Below are 27,571 nucleotides of genomic sequence, written 5' to 3' on the forward strand. Positions count from 1 at the left end.
TTCGAGGGGAGGCCACAGAGCAGGAGGTTACAGTAGTCAAGGCGGGAGATGATGAGGGCATGGACTAGGGTTTTTGCAGATTCTTGGTTTAGGAATGTACGGATCCGTTAAATATTTTTGAGTTGAAGTCGGCAGGAAGTGGAAAGGGCTTGTATATGTGGTTTGAAGGAGAGATCAGCATCAAGGATTACCCCGAGACAGCGAGCTTGTGGGACTGGGGAGAGTGGGCAGCCGTTTACTGTAATGGATAGGTTCGTTGGGGGGGTCGCGTGAGATGGGAGAAAGACGATGAATTCTGTTTTGTCCATGTTAAGTTTTAGAAATCTAGTGGAGAAGAAGGATGAAATAGCGGACAGACGTTGAGGGATTCTGGTTAGTAGGGAGGTGACATCTGGTCCAGAGATGTAGATCTGTGTGTCATCAGCATAGAGATGATACTGAAAACCGTGAGATTCTATGAGCTGTCCCATGCCAAAGGTGTGAATGGAGAAGAGCAGGGGCCCTAGAACTGAACCTTGCGGGACTCCGACAGATAGGGGGCGAGGTGAGGAGGTGGTGTGTGAATGGGAGGCGCTGAATGTTCGGTCAGTTAGGTATAACGAGATCCAGGATAGGGCCAAGTCTGTGATGCCAAGGGATGAGAGGGTCTGCAGTAATAGGGAATGGTCCACTGTGTCAAAGGCAGCCGACAGGTCCAGGAGGAGGAGGATAGAGTAGTGTTGCTTGCTCTTGGCGGTTAATAGGTCATTGGTGACCTTAGTTAGGGCAGTTTCAGTGGAGTGGTGTGACCGGAAGCCTGATTGTAAGCTGTCAAAAAGGGAGCAGGAATATAAATGGGAGGACAGTTCAAGATGGACGTGTTGTTCCAGTAGTTTGGAGGCAAAAGGGAGAAGTGATATAGGGCGATAGCTAGATACAGAGGATGGGTCAAGAGAGGGCTTTTTGAGGCTAATGGCTAATTGTCATTCCTGTTTAGAACAAACTAGACAACAAGACCACAAAATAATAACATAAGTAGTAAGACCTAAAAATATGAAATTATAACAGCATGAAATAAATAATGATGAATATAATATAAAATAAAAATATTTTAAAATAATGTAAAGTCACAACACAGGCAAAAAAGTTTCACAATCTGGCTAAGGCCTCATACCCATATGTGAGTAAAAAAGGTCCGATTTCTGGACTGAAAACGGCAAAACATGCGAGTTTCATGCGATGTCAATGCGATTTTGTTATCGCAACATCCATATGACATCCGTATTACATCCATATGCAATCCGTGTGCAATTCGATTTTAACATGAGCGTTTACATACAGCAGTTCACTGATATTTACACATCGTTTTACAATGAAATATTGTTCAAAACACGCATATATATATATATATATATATATACAGTGGGGCAAAAAAGTATTTAGTCAGTCAGCAATAGTTCAAGTTCCACCACTTAAAAAGATGAGAGGCGTCTGTAATTTACATCATAGGTAGACCTCAACTATGGGAGACAAACTGAGGAAAAAAAATCCAGAAAATCACATTGTCTGTTTTTTTAACAATTTATTTGCATATTATGGTGGAAAATAAGTATTTGGTCAGAAACAAAATTTCATCTCAATACTTTGTAATATATCCTTTGTTGGCAATGACAGAGGTCAAACGTTTTCTGTAAGTCTTCACAAGGTTGCCACACACTGTTGTTGGTATGTTGGCCCATTCCTCCATGCAGATCTCCTCTAGAGCAGTGATGTTTTTGGCTTTTAGGTTGGCAACACGGACTTTCAACTCCCTCCAAAGGTTTTCTATAGGGTTGAGATCTGGAGACTGGCTAGGCCACTCCAGGACCTTGAAATGCTTCTTACGAAGCCACTCCTTCGTTGCCCTGGCGGTGTGCTTTGGATCATTGTCATGTTGAAAGACCCAGCCACGTTTCATCTTCAATGCCCTTGCTGATGGAAGGAGGTTTGCACTCAAAATCTCACGATACATGGCCCCATTCATTCTTTCATGTACCCGGATCAGTCGTCCTGGCCCCTTTGCAGAGAAACAGCCCCAAAGCATGATGTTTCCACCACCATGCTTTACAGTAGGTATGGTGTTTGATGGACGCAACTCGGTATTCTTTTTCCTCCAAACACGACAAGTTGTGTTTCTACCAAACAGTTCCAGTTTGGTTTCATCAGACCATAGGACATTCTCCCAAAACTCCTCTGGATCATCCAAATGCTCTCTAGCAAACTTCAGATGGGCCCGGACATGTACTGGCTTAAGCAGTGGGACACGTCTGGCACTGCAGGAGTGGCGTCCATGGTGGCGTAGTGTGTTACTTATGGTAGGCCTTGTTACATTGGTCCCAGCTCTCTGCAGTTCATTCACTAGGTCCCCCCGCATGGTTCTGGGATTTTTGCTCACCGTTCTTGTGATCATTCTGACCCCACGGGGTGGGATTTTGCGTGGAGCCCCAGATCGAGGGAGATTATCAGTGGTCTTGTATGTCTTCCATTTTCTAATTATTGCTCCCACTTTTGATTTCTTCACTCCAAGCTGGTTGGCTATTGCAGATTCAGTCTTCCCAGCCTGGTGCAGGGCTACAATTTTGTTTCTGGTGTCCTTTGACAGCTCTTTGGTCTTCACCATAGTGGAGTTTGGAGTCAGACTGTTTGAGGGTGTGCACAGGTGTCTTTTTATACTGATAACAAGTTTAAACAGGTGCCATTACTACAGGTAATGAGTGGAGGAAAGAGGAGACTCTTAAATAAGAAGTTACAGGTCTGTGAGAGCCAGAAATCTTGATTGATTGTTTCTAACCAAATACTTATTTTCCACCATAATATGCAAATAAATTGTTAAAAAATCAGACAATGTGATTTTCTGGATTTTTTTTTCTCAGTTTGTCTCCCATAGTTGAGGTCTACCTATGATGTAAATTACAGACGCCTCTCATCTTTTTAAGTGGTGGAACTTGCACTATTGCTGACTGACTAAATACTTTTTTGCCCCACTGTATATATATCTATAATATAACGCTGGGAGCGTCACTCTGTCCGAAGCCTCTATAGACTGCGCAGGCGCAAGCGCCGGCGCAGTCTGGGCCTCACAGAGTGACGCTCCCGGGAGATCGCGGTGTCCGTTCACACTGAACGCACACCGCGATCTCCAACAGAGAAGCAGGGACCGCCAGGAGGGTGAGTATCGGCTATAGTCACCTGTCCTCCGTTCCACCGCTGAGCGCAGCCATCTTCCCGGTCTTCGGCCTGTAACCTTCAGTTCAGAGGACACGATGACGCGCTTAATGTGCGCCGGCGCCGCCCTCTGACTAAACAGTCACGGCCAGGAGACCGGGAAGATGGCGCGCGCAGCGCAGGAACGGGACAGACAGGTGAGTATAGTAAGTGCTGGGGGGCCTGAGCTGGCGGCGATACCGGCGCCTGACCCCCACAGCGCGCCGGTGTCCCCGCCTGCTCAGGCCCCCCAGCACTCGGCGCCGAGCGGGTCAGAGGCAGTATGGGGACGCAGGATGCAGCAGCACATAAGGATGGGGACGCAGGATGGAGCAGCACATGAGGATGGGGACGCAGGATGGAGCAGCACATAAGGATGGGGACGCAGGATGGAGCAGCACATAAGGATGGGGACGCAGGATGGAGCAGCACATAAGGATGGGGACGCAGGATGGAGCAGCACATAAGGATGGGGACGCAGGATGCAGCAGCACATAAGGATGGGGACGCAGGATGCAGCAGCACATAAGGATGGGGACGCAGGATGGAGCAGCACATAAGGATGGGGACGCAGGATGGAGCAGCACATAAGGATGGGGACGCAGGATGGAGCAGCACATAAGGATGGGGACGCAGGATGGAGCAGCACATAAGGATGGGGACGCAGGATGGAGCAGCACATATGGATGGGGACGCAGGATGGAGCAGCACATAAGGATGGGGACGCAGGATGGAGCAGCACATATGGATGGGGACGCAGGATGGAGCAGCACATGACAGGATGGGGACGCAGGATGGGAGCAGCGCATCACAGGATGGGAGCAGCGCATCACAGGATGGGGATGCAGGATGGAAGCAGCGCATGACAGGATGGGGACGCAGGATGGAGCAGCACATGACAGGATGGGGACGCAGGATGGAGCAGCGCATGACAGGATGGGGACGCAGGATGGAGCAGCGCATGACAGGATGGGGACGCAGGATGGAGCAGCACATGACAGGATGGGGACGCAGGATGGAGCAGCGCATGACAGGATGGGGACGCAGGATGGAGCAGCACATACCAGGATGGAGACCATATACCAATATAAATGCTCGCCACCCGGGCGTAGAACGGGTTCAATAGCTAGTATATATATATATATATATATATATATATTTATATATATATATATACACACATATATATATACACACATATATATATGTGACAGATCGATAGATAGATAGATAGATAGATAGATAGATAGATAGATAGATAGATAGATAGATAGATAGATAGATAGATAGATAGATAGATAGATAGAAAAGCCGGCAATTCCTGTGCCCTTACAGTAAACACTGACAGGTTGCAATAAAATAGATAAAATAAATGTCTACACATAGTATAGATATATATATATATCATACATCGCTAGATAGCAGAAAAGCCGGTAATTCAATTGCCGGCTTTTGCTATCTCCTTCCCAAATCCGACAGGATATGAGACCTGGTTTACATACAGTAAACCACTTCATATCCCTTATTTTTTACACATTCCACACTAATAATGTTACAAGTGTCTGTGTGTAAAAATTGGGAGCTGTAGCTTTTAAAATAAAGGGTTAATTCACGGAAAAAACTGGCGTGGGCTCCCACACAATTTTCTCCGCTAGAGTGGGAAAGCCAGTGACCGAGGGCAGATATTAATAGCCTAGAGGGGGTCCATAGTTATTGGCCCCCTAGCTAGAAACATCTGTCCCCAGCCACCCCAGAAAGGCACATCTGTCAGATGCGCCTTTTCTGGCACTTAGCTTCTCTCTTCCCACTCCCCTGTAGAGGTGGGATAGTGGGATATGGGGTAATGAATGGGTTAATGTCACCTTGCTAACGTAAGGTGACATTAAGTCTGGTTAATAATGGAGAGGTGTCAATAAGACACCTATCCATTATTAATCTAATAGTAATAAAGGGTTAATAATACAGACACACAATAGGAAAAATGTATTTTAAAGGGAACCTGTCACCCCGTTTTTTGAGATTGAGATATAAATACTGTTAAATAGGGCCTGCGCTGTGTGTTACTATAGTGTATGTAGTGTACCCCGATTCCCCACCTATGCTGAGAAATAACTCACCAAAGTCGCCGTTTTCGCCTGTCAATCAGGCTGGTCAGGTCGGGAGGGCGTGTTCACAGCGCTGGTTCTTCCTCAGCTTTACGTTGGTGGTGTAGTGGTGTGCGCCTGTTGAAGTGACTAATCCACTGTGGGCACGTGAACAAGCAGCGCGCGATCTGCGCTGTCATCCCTTTCGTCGGTGGGGGCGGCCATCTTCCTGGGGCCGCGCGTGCGCAGATCGAGTGCTCTGCTGCACGGGGCTTCAGGAAAATGGCCGCGGGATGCCGCGCGTGCGCATTAGAGATCGCGGCGGCCATTTTCCCAAAGCGAGTTTGCATGGATTGGGGCACGGGGGGGCAGCCACACTGCAGCGGTTCTGCACCACAAACCGCAGAAAACCCGCAGATATTTTTTTCATCTGCGGGTTTTACTGCGGGTTTGACCTCACAATGGAGGTCTATGGGTGCAGAACCGCTGCAGTTCCGCAAAAAGAAGTGACATGGTACTTCTTTTTTACTGCGGCTATTCAGTGCGGCTTTTTTTGCGATTTTCCGCAATGTGGGCACAGCAGTTCCTGTTTTCCATAGGGTACATTGTAATGTACCCTGCATGGAAAACAGCTGCGGACCCGCAGCGGGAAAATCGCGTCGATTCCGCATGAAAAAAAGGATGGTGTGAACTTGGCCGAATGAATGGAAAGCAGGGGAACGTAGCTACCTAGACTTGCGGTGCTGCGCCCCCTGCTGGCATAACCTCACATGAATTCGAGCGTGAGAATATATTCTCAAAAATTCCCATGCTATATCCATGCTATTCTATATACCTATTCGATGTGTATATCTATTGTAACCTGTCAGTGTGATTTTACTGTACACCGCTCTGAATTACCGGCTTTTCAAAGAACACCGATGCGTAAAAATCGGACAGCACTCGCATGGTGCGAGTGCTGTACGATTTTTTTTTTTTCGCACCCATTGACTTGCATTGGCAAGTCTCGTTCGAGACTCGCAGCAAATCGCAGCATGCTGCAATTTTTTTTCCCAGTCCGATTTCGGCTGAGAAAAAATCACAAATGAGATGTCACCTATTGACTAACATTGGTCTGAGTGCAATCCGATTTTTTTATCGAATTATACTCGTCCGTTTTGCTCGCAAGTGAGTATGAGCCCTTAGGGTATGTGCACACGTCTTTTTGAGGTCAGCGGATTTTTCCGCAGCGGATTTCTGAAAACCGCAGGTAAAAGGCACTGCATTTTACCTGCGGATTTCCTGCAGAATTACTGCAGATTTATTGCAGATTTTGTGCAGATTTCCCTGCGGTTTTACATCTGCGGATTCCTATTGTGGAACAGGTGTAAACCTCTGCGGAATCCGCACACAAAATTGACATGCTGCGGGATGTAAACGTTGCGTTTCCGCACATTTTTTTCCGCAGCATGTGCACTGCGGATTGCATTTCCCATAGGTTTACCTTGTACTGTAAACGCATGAGAAACTGCAGCAGATCCGCAGCTGCAGAAACGCTGCGGATCTGCAGCAAAATCCGCAGCGTGTGAACATAGCCTTATTGTTAGTCCATCAACGTAGAAACAAGGCAATAAACTGCTAAAAAATAAAAAAAGGAATAAGGCACATAATAATACTAATAATAATTGAATTTCAGTTTACTACAAACTAGCAAAAAAATACTAAATAATAATAGTAACCTAATATAAAAGCAATAACATTTTTAAATAGTGTCAGAATAGTGATGACATAGTGTTTATACTTAATTATGCCAGAAGTATTATTTAGTGGGCCCAGGGACATGAGATATTGTTCATGAGTCTGAAAGTTGATTCTTGTCATAGGTTGAATTGATGCTTGCTAATTTGTTGAATAGGTGCTGACTACCTATTGTATCAGTCCTTGCAGCTTATTGTTCTGCTATCCTTGAGTGACAATGGTGCAGGTTAATTGAGCAATCAATGTTTTTTAATTTGGTGAATACCTGCTGACTACCTATTGTATCAGTCCATGCAGCTTGTTCTACAACATTGAAGGACCAAATATGCAGGTTAATTTAACAATCGAACAATGAGAGATGAACTCCGCCCACCTCCCTGCAAACCTGTGGATAATGGTCTGCAAGACAGCTGTGGGTATAAAAAATGGATCTGTATGCTTCTACAGAGAGACTTTAGAGGACAGCAGCCAAAGCACCATGGTTCCAACCGGAGGAATGCAGATTTGATCCACTGCCTAATACTGAACCCATGGAGACGTTTGGAGAACCCAGGTTAGGACAATCAGGTCACCTGGCCACAAATCTTAATGAACTCTGTCAGCTTCCTAAGCTTGCCGTTACCTCCCCTCTATGGGTGGCCACCAAAAGCGGGGTGCCACTGGTTGGGGTAGTTGGTGATGGGAGCCCTGAAGTCAAAATGTTCTAATTCCTGGCGATCAAGCTGAAGGGTGAGACTCTGTAATTTGCCCCATGTTATGTACTTGATGGGACTGTTGGTGGTCCATTAAAGAATTGCCACACTGCGTTACCCTCACCCTGTGTTGTTTGAGTGGTTTTCTGCCCACTGGAAAGAAGCACGAGCGTTCAGAGGGATGAGTCCTAGTCCATGCAGTCTTTCCAAAGACAGCCAGGCCAGTGGACGAGAGCACCCACTGACACTCTGACAAAAATTTGGCTAATTGCCATTTCAGTAGTTTAGAACAAACTAGCCAAAAAATACATAACTAATAAGGAATAAAAGTATGAAAGAGATAATGAATATAATGGAAAAGCAAAACATTTTAAAATAATGTCAAGTCATACACAGACAAAGTTTTACAATTTGGGTAATTATTAACTCCATCGTAGTATAAATAAGGCAAAAATATACTTAAAAATTAAAAAAAAGAATAAAACATATAATATTAATAATATAATAATATAGTAATAAAAGTATAAAATATATGTAAAAAATAATGCAATTGAAAATAGTAATAATGTAAGGATAACAATAATAATATAGCAATATAAATATAAAATAAATGTAAAAATTATTCAATAGAAAATAGTGAAATTATTTTTAAGGTTGCTAATAATATTACTGTTATCTATTGCATTCTTTTTTAGCTATTGACACTTTCATACAAAAAAATTGCGGTTCCTTCCCCACCATAAAAAAAAAAAAAATCTGCATAATGTCAGTGGTGATCTTTGTTATGGAAGTGCTGACTTTGTAGTCCAATGTGAACACTTGCTGAGTGTAAATTTCACAGGCAGGCGATAAGATCAAAGGGAATCAGTGGGTAATGAGAGCAGAGTAGCCAGTTTTTTAATTGAATTAAAACCTAGGTGACACCGGTGCCGACACCTGTCCAATTACAGACAAGCCTAGGTGTTTACCGTTGCTGTACAAGCGATTTGAAGATGACAGAATTCTTTCCACCCACAGATTAACATAATGAAGGAGAACAGATTACCGTGGATGTCAGCCAAACCGCTACATTGGCAGCTTAGGAAAGAGAAGTAGATTGTTGAAATATGTAAATAAAAATGGTACACACTCCGTTATCCGGCAGTTGACCTTTTTGTACTTGTTAGGAGGATATGAACAGGTTTGCATTTGTAAATGTCAAATTATAGAACCTCGTTTATGTGTATGGCGGTGGCCTTTTAATGCTGTAGGACTTATTTGTATGTATATACGGTATATAATATATACCTGTCATTCCGATTTATCTTCTAAATATATATATAAATACTACTGTGTGAAAATGTTAGCCAGGTCTGGAAAGTAAGAATGCTTAAAAAAATAGATAAACCACATCCCTATCCCCACCAAGATAATCATACAATGCAGCAACCCAAAAACATAGCCATATACTCTATGGCTTCATTGTTTATAGCCTTTGGGTAATCTCCATTTTTTGTCTTGCTAGGACCCATTTTGGTCCTCGCTGTAAGTTTATATGATACTGTGATATTGATTGGTTTACATATTTATATTATATTGCATTCTTTGTTCTTTGAGAACTATATATATAATATATATATATATATATATAATTTGTTGCATTGATCGTGCCAAGAGTATATGGCTATGTTTTTGGGTTGCTGCGTTATATGATTATCTTGGTGGGGATAGGGATGTGGTTTGTCATTTTCCCCATATTAGGATATGACTCTTGTATAGGATTGTCCTGCATAGTTGCACTTTTAAATGTTTTTAATTTTCTTCTTTGTGTGAAATGATTTTGTATATGCTTTTTGTGTCTTTTGTATGCCTATCAATAAAAATTATGTATTGTCTATATGTTGAGGTGCTCCCATTTGTGTGGGCATGATCTTTCTTTCTTGGATAGACTGTAGTTTTTTAAGTCCATGGTGATCCCCAGGATCTGTGTATTCAGCTGTTCCCTCCGCCTTTTTTGCATATGCAATAGCTGATAGCAGGCAATGATGAAAATGGTGTCTACCTGCATGCTGTATAAATGCCGCTGACTCCTGCATAGACAGTGTGCACGTGCAGCACCAGAGTTAGGCAACGTGAGCAATGTTAATCAGAATAACATGAACTGCTCAGTATTCAAACTGGGGGGGTGTTAAGGTGCAACGAGGCCTTGGCCGTCCCAAAAGTGCGTGGAGTCCTTGTCCACCCCAAGAGTGTGCGGAGGCCCTGGCCGCCCCAAGAGTGCACGGAGGACTTGGCTGCCCCAAGAGTGCGTGGAGGCCTTGGCTGCCCCAAGAGTGCACGGAGTTCTTGGCTGCCCCAAGAGTGCATGGAGGACTTGGCTGCCCCAAGAATGTGCAGAGGTCTTGGCTGCCCCAAGAGTGCGCGGAGGCCCTGGCTGCCCCAAGAGTGCACGAAGGACTTGGTTGCCCCAAGAGTGCACGGAGTTCTTGGCTGCCCCAAGAGTGCATGGAGGACTTGGCTGCCCCAAGAGTGCATGGAGGACTTGGCCACCCCAAGAGTGTGCGGAGGTCTTGGCTGCCCCAAGAGTGCGCGAAGGCCTTGGCTGCCACAAGAGTGCATGGAGGACTTGGCTGCCCCAAGAGTGCACGGAGTTCTTGGCTGCCCCAAGAGTGAGCGGAGGCTTTGCCGCCCCAAGAGTGCATGGAGGCTTGGCCGCCCCAAGAGTGCACGGAAGCCTTGGCCGCCCCAAGAGTGCACGGAGGCCTTGGCCACCCCAAGAATGCAAGAAGGCCTTGGCCGCCCCAAGAGTGCACGGAGACCTAGGCTGTCCTAAGAGTACACCAAAGCCACCTCATTTGCACATGGAATGAAACAAGTTTTAAGAGTAATTGCAGCAATGAAATACATACTGCTTATATGATGTTTATAGGAGACCAAGTTCTCTATATAACTTTACTTTCCAGGTCGTCCACATGACAGCACCACAGGAGGTTGCTCTTCATATCCTTGATAGGGACAGGAACACAGAAGAGGTTAAATAGCCCCTCCCAACCTCCACCCCTCAGCGTTTTTCCTGTCCCTATCAGGGACAGACGCAGGAGAGAGTTCTCCAGAAGATTAGGTTTTTTTTTTTCTTTACCTGATCCGAGGTCAGGTCTTGGAGCAGGAGCTCCGGAGTGCGGTCCATCCTCCTGGAGGGGGCTCTGGCCGTGAGAGTCTGGCGACTCCTGAAGTCGCATGATACCGCTGGAGGTCCCTCTGCGACTAGGTCGAGCTGTCTGCTCCCATGCGCTGCCTCATCCCCTCATCAAAGGGGGCGCTGAGGCAGCGGCTGCGGCGGCGGTGTCCGGCGCTCCCTCAGGCTCCACGTGCGGCCGGTGCTGGCGTCGCTCCCCTAACTTCCGGTCCGGCGCTCCAGCCGGGGGTGACAACTTCCGGGGGGCGTGGCCGGATTCCGGGGGTCGGCGGCGCCGGTTGTTTCCGGGGCGCCTGGGAGCTGCAGGGGGAGATCGGAGCGCAATGGCTGAGATTATGCGCCGGTTTCCAGGTCCCAGGCTGGTCTGCATGTGTTCCAGATGACGCATGCGCAGTACAGCTGGGAACCTGAAATCACCGTGGAGGCCAGCAGCTGAGCTCGGAAGGAGGACGAATCAGATGTCTTGAAGCCGGGTAAGATTGCTACTTAATGACTGACATCTGACAGCACACTTGACCCAGTAACATGGAAGGTGCTACTCGCCCAGACGTCCAATCCTTAGAGCTGCACACGGACCATGTGAGTAGTATGTGGTACGGGATGCATTCCAAAAAGTTAGTTCTGTACCTACAGGGATCTCCTTTACATTTCAGGATAAGGACATTCCCGAGAGGTCAACTACTAAAAAAAGGACTATTAGATGCCCACTGTGCGCCACCAAACTCCCAGAGGGCTATAACAAGAAATTATGCGAAAAATGCATCGCTAAACTTCTCAAAGACGAGCAGGCTTCGCTGTTAGATAATATTAAATCTATGATTAGAGACGAAGTCCAAGCTACAGTGTCTACTATGGTGCCACCCCAATCTCCGCGGCCTAAAAGGCCTAGATGGGATATGGATGTGAGTTCCGAGGAAGGAGAGGTCTCAGGTTATTCCGATCCGGGCTCGGACGAAGAGAACAATACATTAACTGTGCTTCCGGAAGAACGGAAGAAATACTTGTTCTCATCCGAAAATACGGATATACTGCTAAAAGCAGTAAGAAGCACTATGAAAATAGAAGACTCGTCTGAGCCTTTATCAGTTCAAGACGAGATGTTTGGGGGCCTGAGAACTCGCAGGAATAGAGTTTTCCCGGTCAACAATCACATAACTGCAATGATAATGGAAGAGTGGGAAGATGTGGGGAAAAAATTAGTAGTCCCGAGAGACTTCAAATACCGTCTTCCCTTTGACCCAGAAGAGACTAAAGTCTGGGAGTCGGTTCCAAAGATCGACATTCCGGTGGCCAAAGTCACAAGGAAAACGGCTATTCCCTTTGAGGACTCGTCAGGGTTAAAAGACCCAATGGATAAGAGGTCAGAAGATCTTCTTAAAAAAGCCTGGGAATCGTCAGCCGCCATTATGAAGACGAATATAGCGGCTACCTCTGTAGCAAGGTCCATGAGTCTTTGGGTGGACGAGCTGGAGAGTCATATTAAAAATAGAACTCCAAGGGAAGAAATCCTTAAATCCTTTTCAGTTTTAAAGATGGCGACTGATTTCATGGCAGATGCTTCAGCGGAATCCGTACGCTTTGCTGCCCGGAATAATGCACTGTCAAACGCAGCAAGAAGGGCCTTATGGCTGAGATCGTGGACGGGAGATACCCAATCCAAGAACAAGCTGTGTTCGATTCCATTCTCAGGTTCTCACGTCTTTGGTCCAGTCCTTGACGAGCTACTTGAAAAAGCATCTGATAAGAAGAAAGGTTTCCCTGAGGAGAAGCCAAAGAAACCGCAATTCTTCCGAAAAACTCGCTCCCACCCAAGACAGGACTACAGAGGCAAGGGGAAGTCCGGTAGGTGGAGCTACCCTAAAGGAGGCAGAGGAAGAGGTTCCTTTCGAGACCAATCAACAGGACCCAGCAAACAATGACGCCAACAATATAGGAGGGAGACTACAATACTTCCAAGAAGGATGGCAGAACATAACTCAGAATCAGTGGATTCTACAGACAGTGGCACAAGGTTACAGGATAGAGTTTACTCATCTACCCCCCAAGAGATTCTGTGTAACACAGACAGAGTCATCGGCAGTACATCAAAGGCTGATAACAGACATACAGGAACTCTTAGAATTAAACGTCATAATACCGGTACCCCATCATCAACATTTTCAGGGGCATTACTCCAGTCTGTTCTCCATAAGAAAACCAAACGGAGATTACCGAACAATAATAAACTTAAAACCATTAAACAAATGGGTGGCGTACAAACGCTTCAAGATGGAATCTCTCAAATCAATTACACCGCTAATAAAAAAGAACTCTGTAATGTGCACGCTAGATCTCAAACATGCTTACTATCATGTTCCCATCCATCCCTCAGATCAAAAATTCCTCAGGTTCACAATAAGAAACCACAAGAAAATACTTCATTTCCAGTTTCAGTGCCTACCATTTGGTCTCTCCTCTGCCCCAAGGATATTTACGAAGCTCATGACGGAGGTCATGGCCTACTTAAGAGAGAAGGAAGTTCTCATCGCACCATATCTGGACGATTTGTTGCTGATCGCAGATTCATCCCAACAGATGGAAGAATCCTTAGGAATTACCACGTCACTCCTGAAACGTCTGGGGTGGGTAATAAATACAAAAAAATCGAGTCTCGAACCAGAGACGCAGAAGATATTTCTAGGGGTACTACTAAATTCCGAACTAGAATACTCCTTCCTGCCAGACCAAAAACAACGGTCAATAAAAAAAGAACTTCAATCAATAAAAAAACGGAAATACATCTCCATCAGGAAAGCAATGAGGATTCTAGGTCTCATGACCTCATGCATTCCCAGTGTACAGTGGAGCCAGTTTCACTCCAGAACGCTTCAAAAGGAAGTTCTTTCGGTATGGAACGGAAGAAAAGATTCACTAGACAACAGGATGTGGTTACCCAGCAGGGTAAAGCAGTCCCTCTCATGGTGGATCAACATAAAAAACCTCAAAAGAGGAAAACCATGGAAAATATCTCCATGCATAAATATAACCACCGATGCAAGCTCAAGGGGCTGGGGAGCCCACATAGAAGGTCGATACCTTCAGGGGACATGGCCACCATTGATACGCGACAGTTCCTCCAACTACAGGGAACTCAGAGCGGTCTGGGAAGCACTAAAAAGGTGCCAACACGAGCTTCAGGGACACCACATCCGAGTCTTCTCAGACAACTCGACCACGGTAGCTTTTCTCCTACATCAAGGAGGACCAAGGCACCGTCCACTTCAGGCACTAGCAGAAGAAATATTCTCCTGGGCGGAAAATACCGTAAAGTCCATCACGGCAGTACACCTAAAAGGTTCACAGAACCAAATAGCGGACTTTCTCAGCAGAGAGAAGGTACAGCCGTCAGAATGGTCTCTAAACGAAGAAATCTTTACTCAGTTAATCCAACAGTGGGGCACCCCACAAATAGATTTATTCGCCTCAAGGAGCAATACAAAAACGAAAGAATTCTTTTCGCTAAATCCAAGAGACAATCCAACTGGCATAGATGCATTGGCCCAACATTGGGATATGGAACTCGCATACGCGTTCCCGCCACTAGCCCTAATTCCCAGAGTTCTGAGGAAAATCCAGGAAAGTCTAGCGGTAGTGATCCTAATAGTGCCATATTGGCCCAAGAGGAGCTGGTTTCCTCTGCTGAAGTGGATGGCGGTGGAGGACCCAGTGTTACTACCACTGAGACGGGATCTTCTAATACAGGGACCATTGGTCCATCAAAATCTAAAGATGCTACAACTCTCAGCATGGATCTTGAAAGGGAGATCTTGAGATCAAAAGGACTGTCTGAGTCAGTTATCTCAACTATGAAAAAAAGTAGAAAGCCGGTGACCTCGGCTATATACCAGAATATTTGGAAGAAATTTTGTGCACAGACCAATACTCCAATATCCATTCTCCAACAACCAGATATTCCTCAAATACTAAATTTTCTCCAAACAGGTTTTGATATGGGCTTGAGACCTAGTACGCTAAAGGTACAAATCTCAGCTTTAACTGCCTTTTATGACTATCCACTAGCAAATCATCCCTGGATAATGAGATTCATCAAAGCTACACAACGTCTTAGACCAACAATACGAAGCTCAGTACCCTCATGGAACCTCACTTTGGTGCTAAATGAGCTACGGAAAGCTCCGTACGAGCCACTTGATCAGGCAGACTTAAAATCTGTGACATTCAAGACTGTTTTCCTCGTCGCAATAACGACAGCAAGGCGAATAGGCGAAATTCAAGCCCTGTCCATAACAGATCCATACTTAAAGATACAGGAAGATTGCATCGTTTTAAAGTTGGATCCTTCATTTCTTCCAAAAGTTGTGACGGACTTTCACAGAAACCAGGAAATAGTTTTGCCTACGTTCTGCCAGAACTACAATAACGAAAAAGAACGTTCCCTTCATTCCCTGGATGTTAAGAGAACAGTATTGCAGTATCTAAAACTTACAGACAGCTGGAGAATTGACTCAAATCTCTTTATCCAGATGTCTGGGAAAAATAGAGGCAAAAAAGCCTCAAAAGCGACTCTGGCTAGATGGATCAAATCTACCATTTGCGCTGCGTATATTTCAGCCGGTGAATCTCCTCCAGATCACCTAAAAGCCCACTCACTGAGAGCAGTATCTGCTTCATGGGCAGAGAGTGCGGGTGCATCCATGGATCAAATTTGCCGGGCGGCAACTTGGTCTAGCTCAAATACCTTTTGCAAGCACTACAAGCTGGACGTTCTCTCAAAGCAGCAGACTAGCTTTGGGAGAAAAGTCCTCCAAGCTGTAATCCCGCCCTAATAGGAGTTATTTGGTATTTCTCCTGTGGTGCTGTCATGTGGACGACCTGGAAACTAGGAGTTAGTCATACCGGTAATGGTATTTCCAGGAGTCCATCATGACAGCACCCATTATTTGCCCCCCCCTTGAACTCTTGTCTAATATGTGATACGAACATGTAGAGAGGAAGTTCAATAAAATTGTGTTGTATCCATCCTGATGTGGTACTTTGTAAAATCACTGAGGGGTGGAGGTTGGGAGGGGCTATTTAACCTCTTCTGTGTTCCTGTCCCTATCAAGGATATGAAGAGCAACCTCCTGTGGTGCTGTCATGATGGACTCCTGGAAATACCATTACCGGTATGACTAACTCCTAGTTTTTGTAATTTGGGGTGTCAGACTACTTAGTGCTGGAACCAACCTACCCTTTGTATTTACTGTCAATGTTTGCAAATATTGTGGTGAGCACAGTGGCTGCTGCAGTCACTTGCACCTGTTCACATTTACTTCTTGTTAGGAGGTCCTGGTCAGTTTTGTTTCTTTGTAGATACTTACATAAATAGATCTGAAAGATAGGAATTTAAAGGGGTTAGTTTAACTTAGGTATTCCAGTATTTGTAGTACATTTTTCTTGCGTTGCATTCTTTGTTATACTCCAGAGCTGCTAGATCAATTAAAAAAATGATAAATTAAATACAGTGATTTATATTTCACATATTTTTCTATTTATACAGTATTTTATTCTTTGCTGTTTTCCAGGATAGTTGGCAAGTGCTAGATAGAAAAATAGATAGATAGATTAAAAAAGCAGAAGCAGCACTGTAATAGCAAATATGGATGCAAATACCAAGACCATCAGTTAAAGAAGCACACCTCCAAAAAGTTTGTATCCTCTTAATTTATTGCAGCCGTCATATTATACAGCACTGTGTACCTACAATTTCTCATTTTGCCTTTCTACCTAGCTAATTCTTATTTTCCATTAGGTCTTTGACATCATATGATTCAAAACTGACTATCTGAATCCTTCTAAGCTCTATGTATGAACAAGAAGTCAATTTTCCCTGCATGAGTCATCATTATAACTACCATTCTACTTCATTGCAAAGTCCTTGGCAGGGGGAAGGAGATGAGCAGCTCGGTCAGGAAATGAAGAAGAGGCTGAGCTTGCTTGCCAGAGACTTTTCAGTGATGTAAAATTGTAGCTCTAATGATGATTCACGCAGGGAAAAGATGCCTCTTGTTTCTACATAGAGCTTAGAAGGATTCAGCTAGGCAGTTTATCAAGTGAAAAAGAGCTAATGGAAAAGATAAGAGTTATCTGGGGTAAAAGGGTAAAATGAGCAATTGTAAGAACACAGTGCTATATAATATGATGACTGCAATATATTAAGAGGATAAAAACTTTGATGGGAGGAGGAGTACTTCTTTAAATCATCTATATAGTAGGCAAAAAGCAACAGTGCTCCAGTAAAGAAAAGTGAAGGATACTTTATTATCTATCAAAGGATCTTGCAGGTGCGGACTGGACCACAGGGAAATGGGTGAATTCCCCGGTAGGCCATTGTGTTGGAGTGGGACTTACCCAGTATATTATTAAAGGTAAATTTTGACTGACGGTAATGTAATATTACAAGTAGCGGATCAGTGGTGCTGGGTACAAGCAACTTTTCAGTTCCACATGGAACCTTTTAACCCGAAAATGGACATGTGATCTCGGAGAATAAAGTATCCTTCACCTTTTTCACAAGGCTCCTGGAGTGCTGCCATTTTTTTTTTGTTTTGGGCTATCTTACCAAAGTTTCCTTATTCTTAGAAGTAAGATTACTATTTCTTTACGCGGTCATGCAATAATTCTGAAACACCGATAAACCGCCACAAGAGATGAATGATTCTATTTGTAACAAATCAAATTTGTTAAGATTCTCCCAGAAATTTTGAATTTGACCTCGTTGGTGCTTTGTGTCCGTCTTTAAGTCTACCGTGCTATCTTCCAGTGCTAAAGCCTGCCATTGGCCTCACATGGTCACTTGGGGGAGAGCCGACGGATGTAAGCGCGAGGCCAATCTATTTTACATAAAAGTAGACTCTTCATTAAGAACTTATTTACCAAATGAACCTAGATCCATCTCAAAAAGTTTCTGGTCAATCGCCATTTTTCTTCTTCTGTTACTGTGCATTTTATAATTAAGCGTTTCATGGTTTTGGTCTTTATTTTTCTCACTCGCACACATAACAGGACTGCAGCGTGGAAAGAGATAGTCGCTTTATTGCTTTCATGAACCAAAACTTCTGAGCAGCAGTCACACTTTTTGAATTTCCAAGGTGAATTGGGTCATTTTTCAGACTGTAAATTTCAGTGACATTCTTCGCTCTTTTATGTTGAAGTCGTTGCCAGTAGGAATTAAAAAGAAAAGAATCTAAAACATCCTAAAACTAGATCAGAAAACAATCCTCCTGGAAAAGACTATTAATAAATAAAAAAATATTGTAAATGAAAGTACAAAATGGCATAAAGATTTGTAACTGAGCTCATTCACTCATTCTCACTAATCACCCACATAAATGTAAATGATCCCTGAAGTTTCAGACAACTTGATCTGATTTGATATATAATGTGATAAATGCACAATCTGATAATTAAAATATTGTAAAATATGCTTTTTTACCCCCAAAAAAATAATTAAAGGGCGCGTGCTAAGATGTCTCTTTTCTGTGTAACTCGATGCCTTTTCTCAGGTGTAATCTGTCTCTAGTAGGGATTTGCAGACCCGCGGATGTTTGGGTTCAATGGTTTTATGACAAAGCTACATTGAAAAGTTTGGTTTGGGGACTGAACTTGACCCCAGACTTGACCACGAAATCGAACAAGTCAATGGGGACCCGAATGTCTGTGCTTGAAATTGGCTGTAAAATGGTCATAGTAAGGGCTAGAAGGCTGCAAAAGGAAGATAAATAAGGGTAAGAGCAGGACAATTGCCATGAAAACAAATGTGGATAGGGAAATGACTTAAAATAACATAGAATAAGAAAAAAATAAAAAAAATAAATCTTGAACCAGGAGGCAGAGGTTCAAGTAGAGCAGGAGGTTGAGATGGAGGTGGCGGTGTAGATGGAAGAGGCTGAGTAGGAGGAGGTAGCCAATAGTGATGAGCGAATTGCTCGAAAAACAATCGCCAAACATAAGTTCTGCATGAATATGGCTCTTTCGAATTCGTGATCGGAAACCTGAGCAAAATTTTATAAATTCGAAAAAAATCGGTAACATTCGGTAAAAAGTGGGAAAATATTTGCATTGTCACTTAAGTATTTTGAGCACTTTGGCTACCATAATGGTGGTGTATGAGGAGTGTGGGCAAGTGTTTGATGAGGGGTTGGTTTGCAGAGCTCAGAGGAGCGGCATGCTTGTAAACGTATCTATTTTTTTCTTCTAACTTTGTTTGGCTAGCCGCAATGTGCAATCAGGGCACAGGAAACATCCACAATGTCCTGACACAATGGCTTGTGTCATTTGCTGCAGAAATCACATGTCCCTCTGCATATAAAGTGCTGACATCTTGCTTTAGTGCCATTTTGACACTGTGACAGCGCAGAGAGGCTGTTCTGGCACAAGGACTGTTTGCTGCTAGATTTTAGCTAGTTAGCGAGGCGGTTGTGTCTAAGTCAAATACACTGCTCAAAAAAATAAAGGGAACACTAAAATACCACATCCTAGATATCACTGAATGATATATTTCAGTCGCAAATCTTTATTCATTACATAGTGGAATGCGTTGAGAACAATGAAACATAAAAATGATCAATGTAAATCAAAATTAATATCCCATGGAGGTTTGGATTTGGAATGATACTCAAAATCAAAGTGGAAAATCAAATTACAGGCTGATCCAACTTCAGTGGAAATGCCTCAAGACAAGGAAATGATGCTCAGTAGTGTGTGTGTGTGTGTGTGGCCTCCACGTGCCTGTATGACCTGCCTACAATGTCTGGGCATGCTCCTGATGAGGCGGCGGATGGTCTCCTGAGGGGTCTCCTCCCAGACCTGGACTAAAGAATCAGCCAACTCCTGGACCGTCTGTGGTGCAACGTGACGTTGGTGGATGCAGCGAGACATGATGTCCCAGATGTGTTCCATCAGATTCAGGTGTGGGGAACGGGCGGGCAAGTCCATAGCTTCAATGCCTTCATCTTGCAGGAACTGCTGACACACTCCAACCACATGAGGTCTGGCATTGTCCTGCATTAGGAGAAACCCAGGGACAACCGCACCGGCATATGGTCTCACAAGGGGTCTGAGGATCTCATCTTGGTACCTAATGGCAGTCAGGCTACCAATGGTGAGCACATGGAGGGCTGTGCGGCCCTCCAAAGAAATGCCACCCCACACCATTACTAATCCACTGCCAAACCGGTCATGCTGAAGGATGTTGCAGGCAGCAGATCGCTCTCCATGGTGTCTCCAGACTCTGCCACGTCTGTCACATGTGCTCAATGTGAACCTGCTTTCATCTGTGAAGAGGACAGGGCACCAGTGGCGAATTTGCCTATCCTGGTGTTCTGTGACAAATGCCAAGCATCCTGCACGGTGTCGGGCTGTGAGCACAACCCCAATCTGTGGATGTCAGGCACTCAGATCATCCTCATAGAGTCGGTTTCTAACCATTTGTGCAGACACATGCACATTTGTGGCCTGCTGGAGGTCATTTTGCAGGGCTTCTAGTAGTGCTCCTCCTGTCCCTCCTTGCACAAAGGCTGAGGTAGTGGTCCTGCTGCTGTGTTGTTGCCCTCCTACGGCCCCCTCCACGTCTCCTGGTGTACTGGCCTGTCTCCTGGTAGTGCCTCCAGCCTCTGGACACTACGATAACAGACACAGCAAACCTTCTTGCCACAGCTCGCGTTGATGTGCCATCCTGGATGAGCTGCACTACCTGAGCCACTTGTGTGGGTTGTAGAGTCCGTCTCATGCTACCACCTGTGTGAAAACACAACCAACATTCAAAAGGGACCAAATCATCAGCCAGAAAGCTTTGGTATTGAGATGTGGTCTGTGGTCCCAACCTGCAGAACCACTCCTTTATTGAGTGTATCTTGATAATTGCCAATAATTTCCATCTGTTGTCTATTCCATTTGCACAACAGCATGCAAAATTGATTGTCAATCAGTGTTGCTTCCTAAGTGGACAGTTTGATTTCACAGAAGTTTGATTTGCTTGGAGTTATATTCTGTTGTTTAAGTGTTCCCTTTATTTTTTGAGCAGTGTATAATGCACTCCCAATAGGCAGACTCTATATAGTATAATGCACCCCCCATAGGCCGACTCTATATAGTATAATACACTCCAATACAGTTACAGTAGCGCAGCTCTGGGTGGGCTCCCTTAGAGCACGGGCCTCTCTGCCTCCCCGGTAGCGATGCTATGTGAAGCTCCAGTGTATAGGGCCTTGGAGATAGCAGAGGGAAGTGAGTATGAAAGAAGGAGAAGGCATCAATGTGAACAGACAGGGCAGCAACAAAGACTGCAGATTTTGGAGACAGCATATGAACATTGAAACATTGCAGGATTGAAGATGTGCTGATTCATGAGAACTAGTAATGGTGTAACAGTGGTGGGAATTGATCCCTGACGCTCCCTGACACCCAAAGGTTAACTGTATTTGATCCCCATGTACTGTATGTGATAAAGGTATTATAGCCACTGGGGCTGCAGTTAGCTGGGGACAGGGTTACCTGTAGTGGCTGGCCCAATTAGGGAGGGGGAACTGAGTGTTAGTGGCAAGTGCAAGAAGTGACAGTTAGTCAGTGTGAGGGCAGCAGTGAGTAATGTAGCAGTACTGAGGCTGCCAGGGACAGCGTGAGCCTAAGGGTAACTGCACATGGTCAGTAAGCGCTGCGGGTTGGATGCTGCGTACCCCTACAGCGTCCAACCCACACCATCCAGATGTTAATACTTATTAATACACAAGTTGTCTATTCAGAGAGGAAGAGGACTTGAACTCTCTAGCACCACCTGTTGGAATCCAACAAGTCACTATCGACCCTTTAACGGGCCTTGAAATGTCTTAGGATAAAAGTCAAATCAGAATTTCAATTTGCAGACAGTGTTTTGGGGTATTACATCTCATTAGTGCATGAGAACTGATTTGGCTAGGTGAGCCAATTTGCATATTATATTTCCCAGAGGAGCATTGCATGGTGAATAAGCCTCCTTACCTTGGCATGCCAGGGCCGGTAAGTCTCTGTCCTCAAGGAGAAACGTTACCCTTTAGACCTCAGTCCAGAGCCTCTAACCTAGCATGCATCAGGAGGCAGGGCTGGTCTTTGCTCACTCGTTCTCTCTTTACAATGCATAATGGCAGTGCGCTCTGTTGCTGGCTCGTCACTTTTCCTCAAAGCCAGCGATGGAGTGCACTGTTTCTGTGTACTGAGAAAAACAGATCACAGTGACAAAATCCTACTGAACATCTGTCAGAATTGACAACCGACCCATGCCGATTGGTGCAGGTCCTAATGGACTCTCACCGATCAGCAAGTTATCACCGACCTTCTGGATAAGTGATAACTTGTTTCCCCTTTAAATAAGTAAGAAGCACGACCAACCATGTTGGCACCAATCCTGGCCCGTGCAATAAATACCTTTTCTCGTCTTCTTTCTCCTCAGGCAGCCTGACCGGCTTAGTGCCCTTTACGAAATACTCGGTAACGTTATCCGTGTGCACTTTATCTGGATGCAGCGAGAACTTACATGTTCTGAACATCACCACTCTCCAAGAAGGTAAAGTAATTCCAGAGGTCTTGACTTCCACATTTGAGTCATGAATAATAAAACAGAAGATCTAAACGCTGCCCGGCCATTTGCTGGAGAACCAGAACCTAATTTGATGACAGAGTGCATTGCCAGAGCGTAATTGCTTCTTTTTTTTTTGGAGGGGGTGCTAAAATGAATCAAACTCCATACCCTTTAATGACATGCATCTTTAATAGCTGTAATGCAGATTAATGGGCTTTTTAATTGCTGTTACATTGTTCATGCAAGAGCCTTGTCATTAATACGAAGCATCTGAAAGATTAATGAAAGCTTCCTCGCTTTACTATGGCTGAGAAGTAAATCTACAGACAGTCTGACTAAAAAGAATTGATTGTATGGCACAGTATGAAACCCGGTATCAAATGTTCGCTTTCTATGGTCTCTTTTAAGTGCTAAAGACTGGTACGGGCAACAATTATTCCAACTTAGTGGAGCTACCAAATGCCAATTGGAAGCTGAATTAATCATTTTAGCATGTGCGCTATTAATCAGATCACATTCCTTTCTGTCGAGGCGCCAACAACAAACTGGCAAATGAATGTCTAAGGCGACGTTGCCCTTGGAGGCAGTTTCCCTGCATTTGATGGCTGTAAGGGCCCATCAAGAGGCACTAAAATTAAAGTAGTAGACACTATTGTTGGACCCCAACAGATCGCACCATAGTTGGTCCGTTGAGCACCTCTGGAATCCACTATGATGGGGGTGAGACTGCGTTGTGACTCTCAGATGTAAAAGTTGTGTGCCGGAAACTATGGTATGATCCAATAAATGCTTACTAACATTATAGACAAGAACATTCTCTTATTTCAAGCCCTGCCCTTCCACATGAAAAAGAAAAAAAACAAGAGAGGCTTAGTCTCAGCCAGCTCACCGATAACCACAGGTGCGCGGAACTTCGTCCTGACCCGACGTACAGTGGATACAATACATGAAATACGGTGGTAGTTCCAGCTCCTTAAAATTCAAAAGTCGTTATTTCTCGATTAAAACTTCATTGTAGTCAAAAAGACCCTTGTACGTAGCAGATGCATAGACAGCGGAAAATAGGGTATAAGCAACGCGTTTTGACCAAGTAAGATCTTTATCACAGCCTAATCCTCTATCTACCCTTAAGTTCTTATAAGGTGTTTCATTAACCCTTCCACAGCTGATTTGATCACATGATATTGATTGCAAAGTCTGCATTTGTTAGACTTCTCATAGAAATAACAAATCTATAAAACATCCTAATACATATAAATACTCTAATACAAAGCAAAAATTATTACCGTATTTACAAATAATGGTACATTAGCTCAATTCTCCTATTCAGGCCATTGGGATACCTTGTTTCTCGATTGTATATCCAAAATTCCTCTCTCGTTAAGAGGCGTCTTTTTGAATCTCCACCGCGCGGTGATCTTTTAAAATTTGTCCTATACCTTGGACCAGGGGTCCCCAACTCCAGGCCTCGAGGGCCGCCAACAGTGCAGGTTTTCAGGATTTCTTTAGTATTGCATCGGTGGTAATGTGATCATCTGCACAGGGGTTGGAATCATCACCTGTGCAGATGATCACATTACCACCGATGCAATACTAAAGAAATCCTGAAAACCTGCACTGTTGGCGGCCCTCGAGGCCTGGAGTTGGGGACCCCTGCCTTGGACTCTCATAGCTGATGTGTCTCCTGCATGGTGGGTTATAAAATGTTTAGCCACCATGGAAATATTACGATTGCTATTATTTCCTTCGAGTGGATCTCTCAAATGTTCAGATATGCGCGTTTTTAATTTCTTTGTGGTGCAACCTATGTGTGTCATACTACAAATCTCAATCTATTTTGTACACCACATTAGTGGTATGGCAGTTTATAAATTGTTTAATACTATAAATGGATGCGTTTTTCTTATCAGCGAATGTTTTGCTTGTTACTAGCGCATGTTCACATGTACTGCACGACGTGGTTCCGCACTTCTAGAAACCATTGACTTCCAGCCTTGTTCTCGATTTAATTCTGGTTAGAAATAGTCCTGGAGAAATTGTTTCCTATTGATGGTGCTTTTCTAGCTACCACATTAATGCCCTCATCTAGTATACTGGACAGAATAGTATTCTCCATGCAGGAGACACATCAGCTATGAGAGTCAAAGGTATAGAACAAATTTAAAAAATCACCGCGCGGTGGAGATTCAAAAAGACGCCACTTAACGAGATCGAAACGCGTTGCTTATACCCTATTTTCCGCTGTTTATGCATCTGCTACGTACAAGGATCTTTTTGACTACAATGAAGTTTTAATCGAGAAATAAAGACTTTTGAATTTTAAAGAGCTGGAACTACCACCGTATTTCATATATTGTATCTCCTGCCTTTCCACCCCTACTCCACTCCACACCCTCTAAACAAAAGAATTTCAGGATGATTTGCCAACCCTTCCTGAAGTCTGAAAGGTCTCCCCTTTTTTCAGGAGCCTCTATGATATTCCATAAAATTTGGCATAGAGTATACCCAAAAGAGATGATCACCATTTAGGAGCGCACTGCTTCTCCCTTATCCACATCTTTTTTGCTTGACAGTGGCAGTGCACTCCTAATGGTTGACAGTTTGGACTGAACCGCTGGCCCGAATTTCGTGCTGATCGATGCTGCACTTTGCCTCTGCATCATTGGAGAATTGGAAGGGCGCTGACGCTGGCCGGATACAGCAACCCGCCAAACTTCAAAGCAGCGCTTGCAAAGAACATGTCAGTTCCTTACCTAGGACACTGACCACCAAGGAGTTAGCCGTTAACCTAGGCAAAAAGCAGTGAAATATAGAATCAAAAATTCTTTATTTCTTGAACAGAGAGTATTTTTTTTAAAGCGGTACATTACAAAGTTTAGTTTCTAAGTTTTACAAGCATTTTGTAATTTTTCTCTTTTTTTGATAATGAGAAAACCAGTTTAAAAGTAACGTCTCATGTTTTTAATATTAGTCTTTGATTGTAGAACTAAAATCCTTTTGTTTTTCTTTAAATGCTGTCATTATTATTTTTTTTTATTTATGTCAGCTTTGACATCAGGTATATTCTGCGCTCTACACATATGGCCCACCCCTAAACCCTTTTAAAACCCCAAAATGAATACTGACAGTATCGTAAATCAGACACTGGAGAACTATAGATGCAGACAAAATACAGTAATCAAATGTCAAGTCCAGATTTCGTAAACTGATACAAACCCTTTTTACAATGACAGAACCAGACTGGATCTCCTGAATTATAGACCCAAGACAGTGACGAATGATGCACCTAATTCATTTAGAGGTGCAGGACAGTTAATGAATTAGGCACATTCAACCCCTTCACCCTGTTTTCACCGTCATGACAGGCCAAATTTTTTAGTTCTGACCAGTGTCATTTTATGTGGTAATAACACTGGAACGCTTCATCAGATCCCAGTGATTCTGAGACTGTTTTAGTGACATATTGTACTTCATGGTAGTGGTAAAATTTGTTCGATGAGACTGGCATTTATTTGTGAAAAAATCGGACATTTTGCAAAAATTTGGAAAATCTCACAATTTTCAAATTTTAATTTTTATGCCCTTAAACCAGAGAGTTAAGCCACACAAAATAGTTAATAAATAACCTTTCCCACATGTCTACTTTACATCATAACAATTTTTAAAACCATAATTTTGGGGGGTAGCTAGAAGGGTTGAAAGTTTTTTTAGGGAACATATCACATTTGAAGTGACTTTGAGGGGTCTATATGACAGAAAACACTCAACACTGACACCATCATAAAAACTGCACCCCCCAAGGCTCTCAAAATCGCATTAAAGAAGTTTATTAACCTTTCAGGTGCTGCACAGGAACTGATGCAGTGTGAAAGGAAAAAATGAACATGTAACTTTTTTCCCCAACTTTTCTTTTAGACCCCTTTTTTTTCATAAGGTTAACATGAGTATATGGACCCCAAAAGTTGTACAATTTCTCCTGAGCACGCCGATACCCCATATGTGGATGAAATCTACTGCTTGGGTGCATGACAGGGCTTAGAAAGGAAGTAGCACCGTTTGACTTTTTATATGCAAAATTATTAGAAATCTACAGCGGATGCCATTTCGTGTTTGGAGAGCCCCTGATGTGTCAAAACAGTGGAAAAACCCCACAAGTGACCCCATTTTGAAAACTATATCTCCCAAGGAATTAATCTAGATGTGTGGTGAGCACTATGAACCCCCAGGTGCTTCACAGAAATTTATAACGCTTGAGCCATGAAAATTAAAAAATCTAATTTTTCCACAAAAATGTTCTTTTAGCGCCCATTTGTTTTATTTTCAAAAGGGCAATAAGAGAAATCAGAACCAAAATTTTATTGTGCAATTTCTCCTGAGTATGCTAATACCCCATATATGTGAGGAAACTAGTGGTTGGGTGCACTGCAGGGCTTGGAAGGGAAGGAGTGACTTTTGGAATACAGATTCCAAATGCTTCATGTCGTGTTTGGAGAGCCCCTGATGTATCCAAACAATTGAAAACCCAAACAAGTGACCCTACATTGGAATTTATCTAGTGTTTTCCTGGTATGTGAATTTTCTAATGTAGTGGCATACGAAAATTGCGTAGAGTCCATCAGGTTGGCATACATGAGTTGTGTAGTGTACGTCAGGTCGACATAAGTGAGTTGTGTGTTGTGAATTCTGCTCTTGGGTTCCCTCCAGTGGTTGTTGGTGGGAATGCAGTTGTCTCTGACTCACAGTCCTGGCCAGGTGTATCGGATGATTACAATTCTGACTGGGATATTTAGGTGTGCGGGATCCTTTAGCCCTTGCCAGTTGTCAATGTTCTTTGTGAAGTATTGGATCTCTTTCTGGCTTCTCCTGCTGGCTGCCAAATTCAGCAAATATAAGTGTTTTGTTTTTGTATCTGTGGCACACTGCTGTGTGCTTGTTTCAGTTTATTCCTGCTCTGTTTGTAGAATTCACTGGAGTTGCAGATATACGCTCCTACATCTTTAGTTAAATGTAGGAAGTTTTTTTGTATATTCTGCTGTGGATTTTTTGAAGGGTTTTTTAATACTGACCG

General features: G+C 43.8%; 1 protein-coding gene across 1 annotated transcript in view; it reads left to right on the forward strand.

The window, feature by feature from the left end:
- Positions 1-27,571, forward strand: part of USH2A (usherin) — an 824,795-nt gene that overhangs the window by 359,599 nt on the left and 437,625 nt on the right. The window contains exon 33 of the mRNA XM_069726496.1: positions 22,379-22,488. Coding sequence (XP_069582597.1) covers positions 22,379-22,488 — 110 coding nt within the window. The remainder of the gene's footprint in view (positions 1-22,378; positions 22,489-27,571) is intronic.

The sequence above is a fragment of the Ranitomeya imitator genome, chromosome 5 (genome assembly GCF_032444005.1).
Source record: "Ranitomeya imitator isolate aRanImi1 chromosome 5, aRanImi1.pri, whole genome shotgun sequence".
Classification (NCBI taxonomy): Eukaryota; Metazoa; Chordata; class Amphibia; order Anura; family Dendrobatidae; genus Ranitomeya; species Ranitomeya imitator.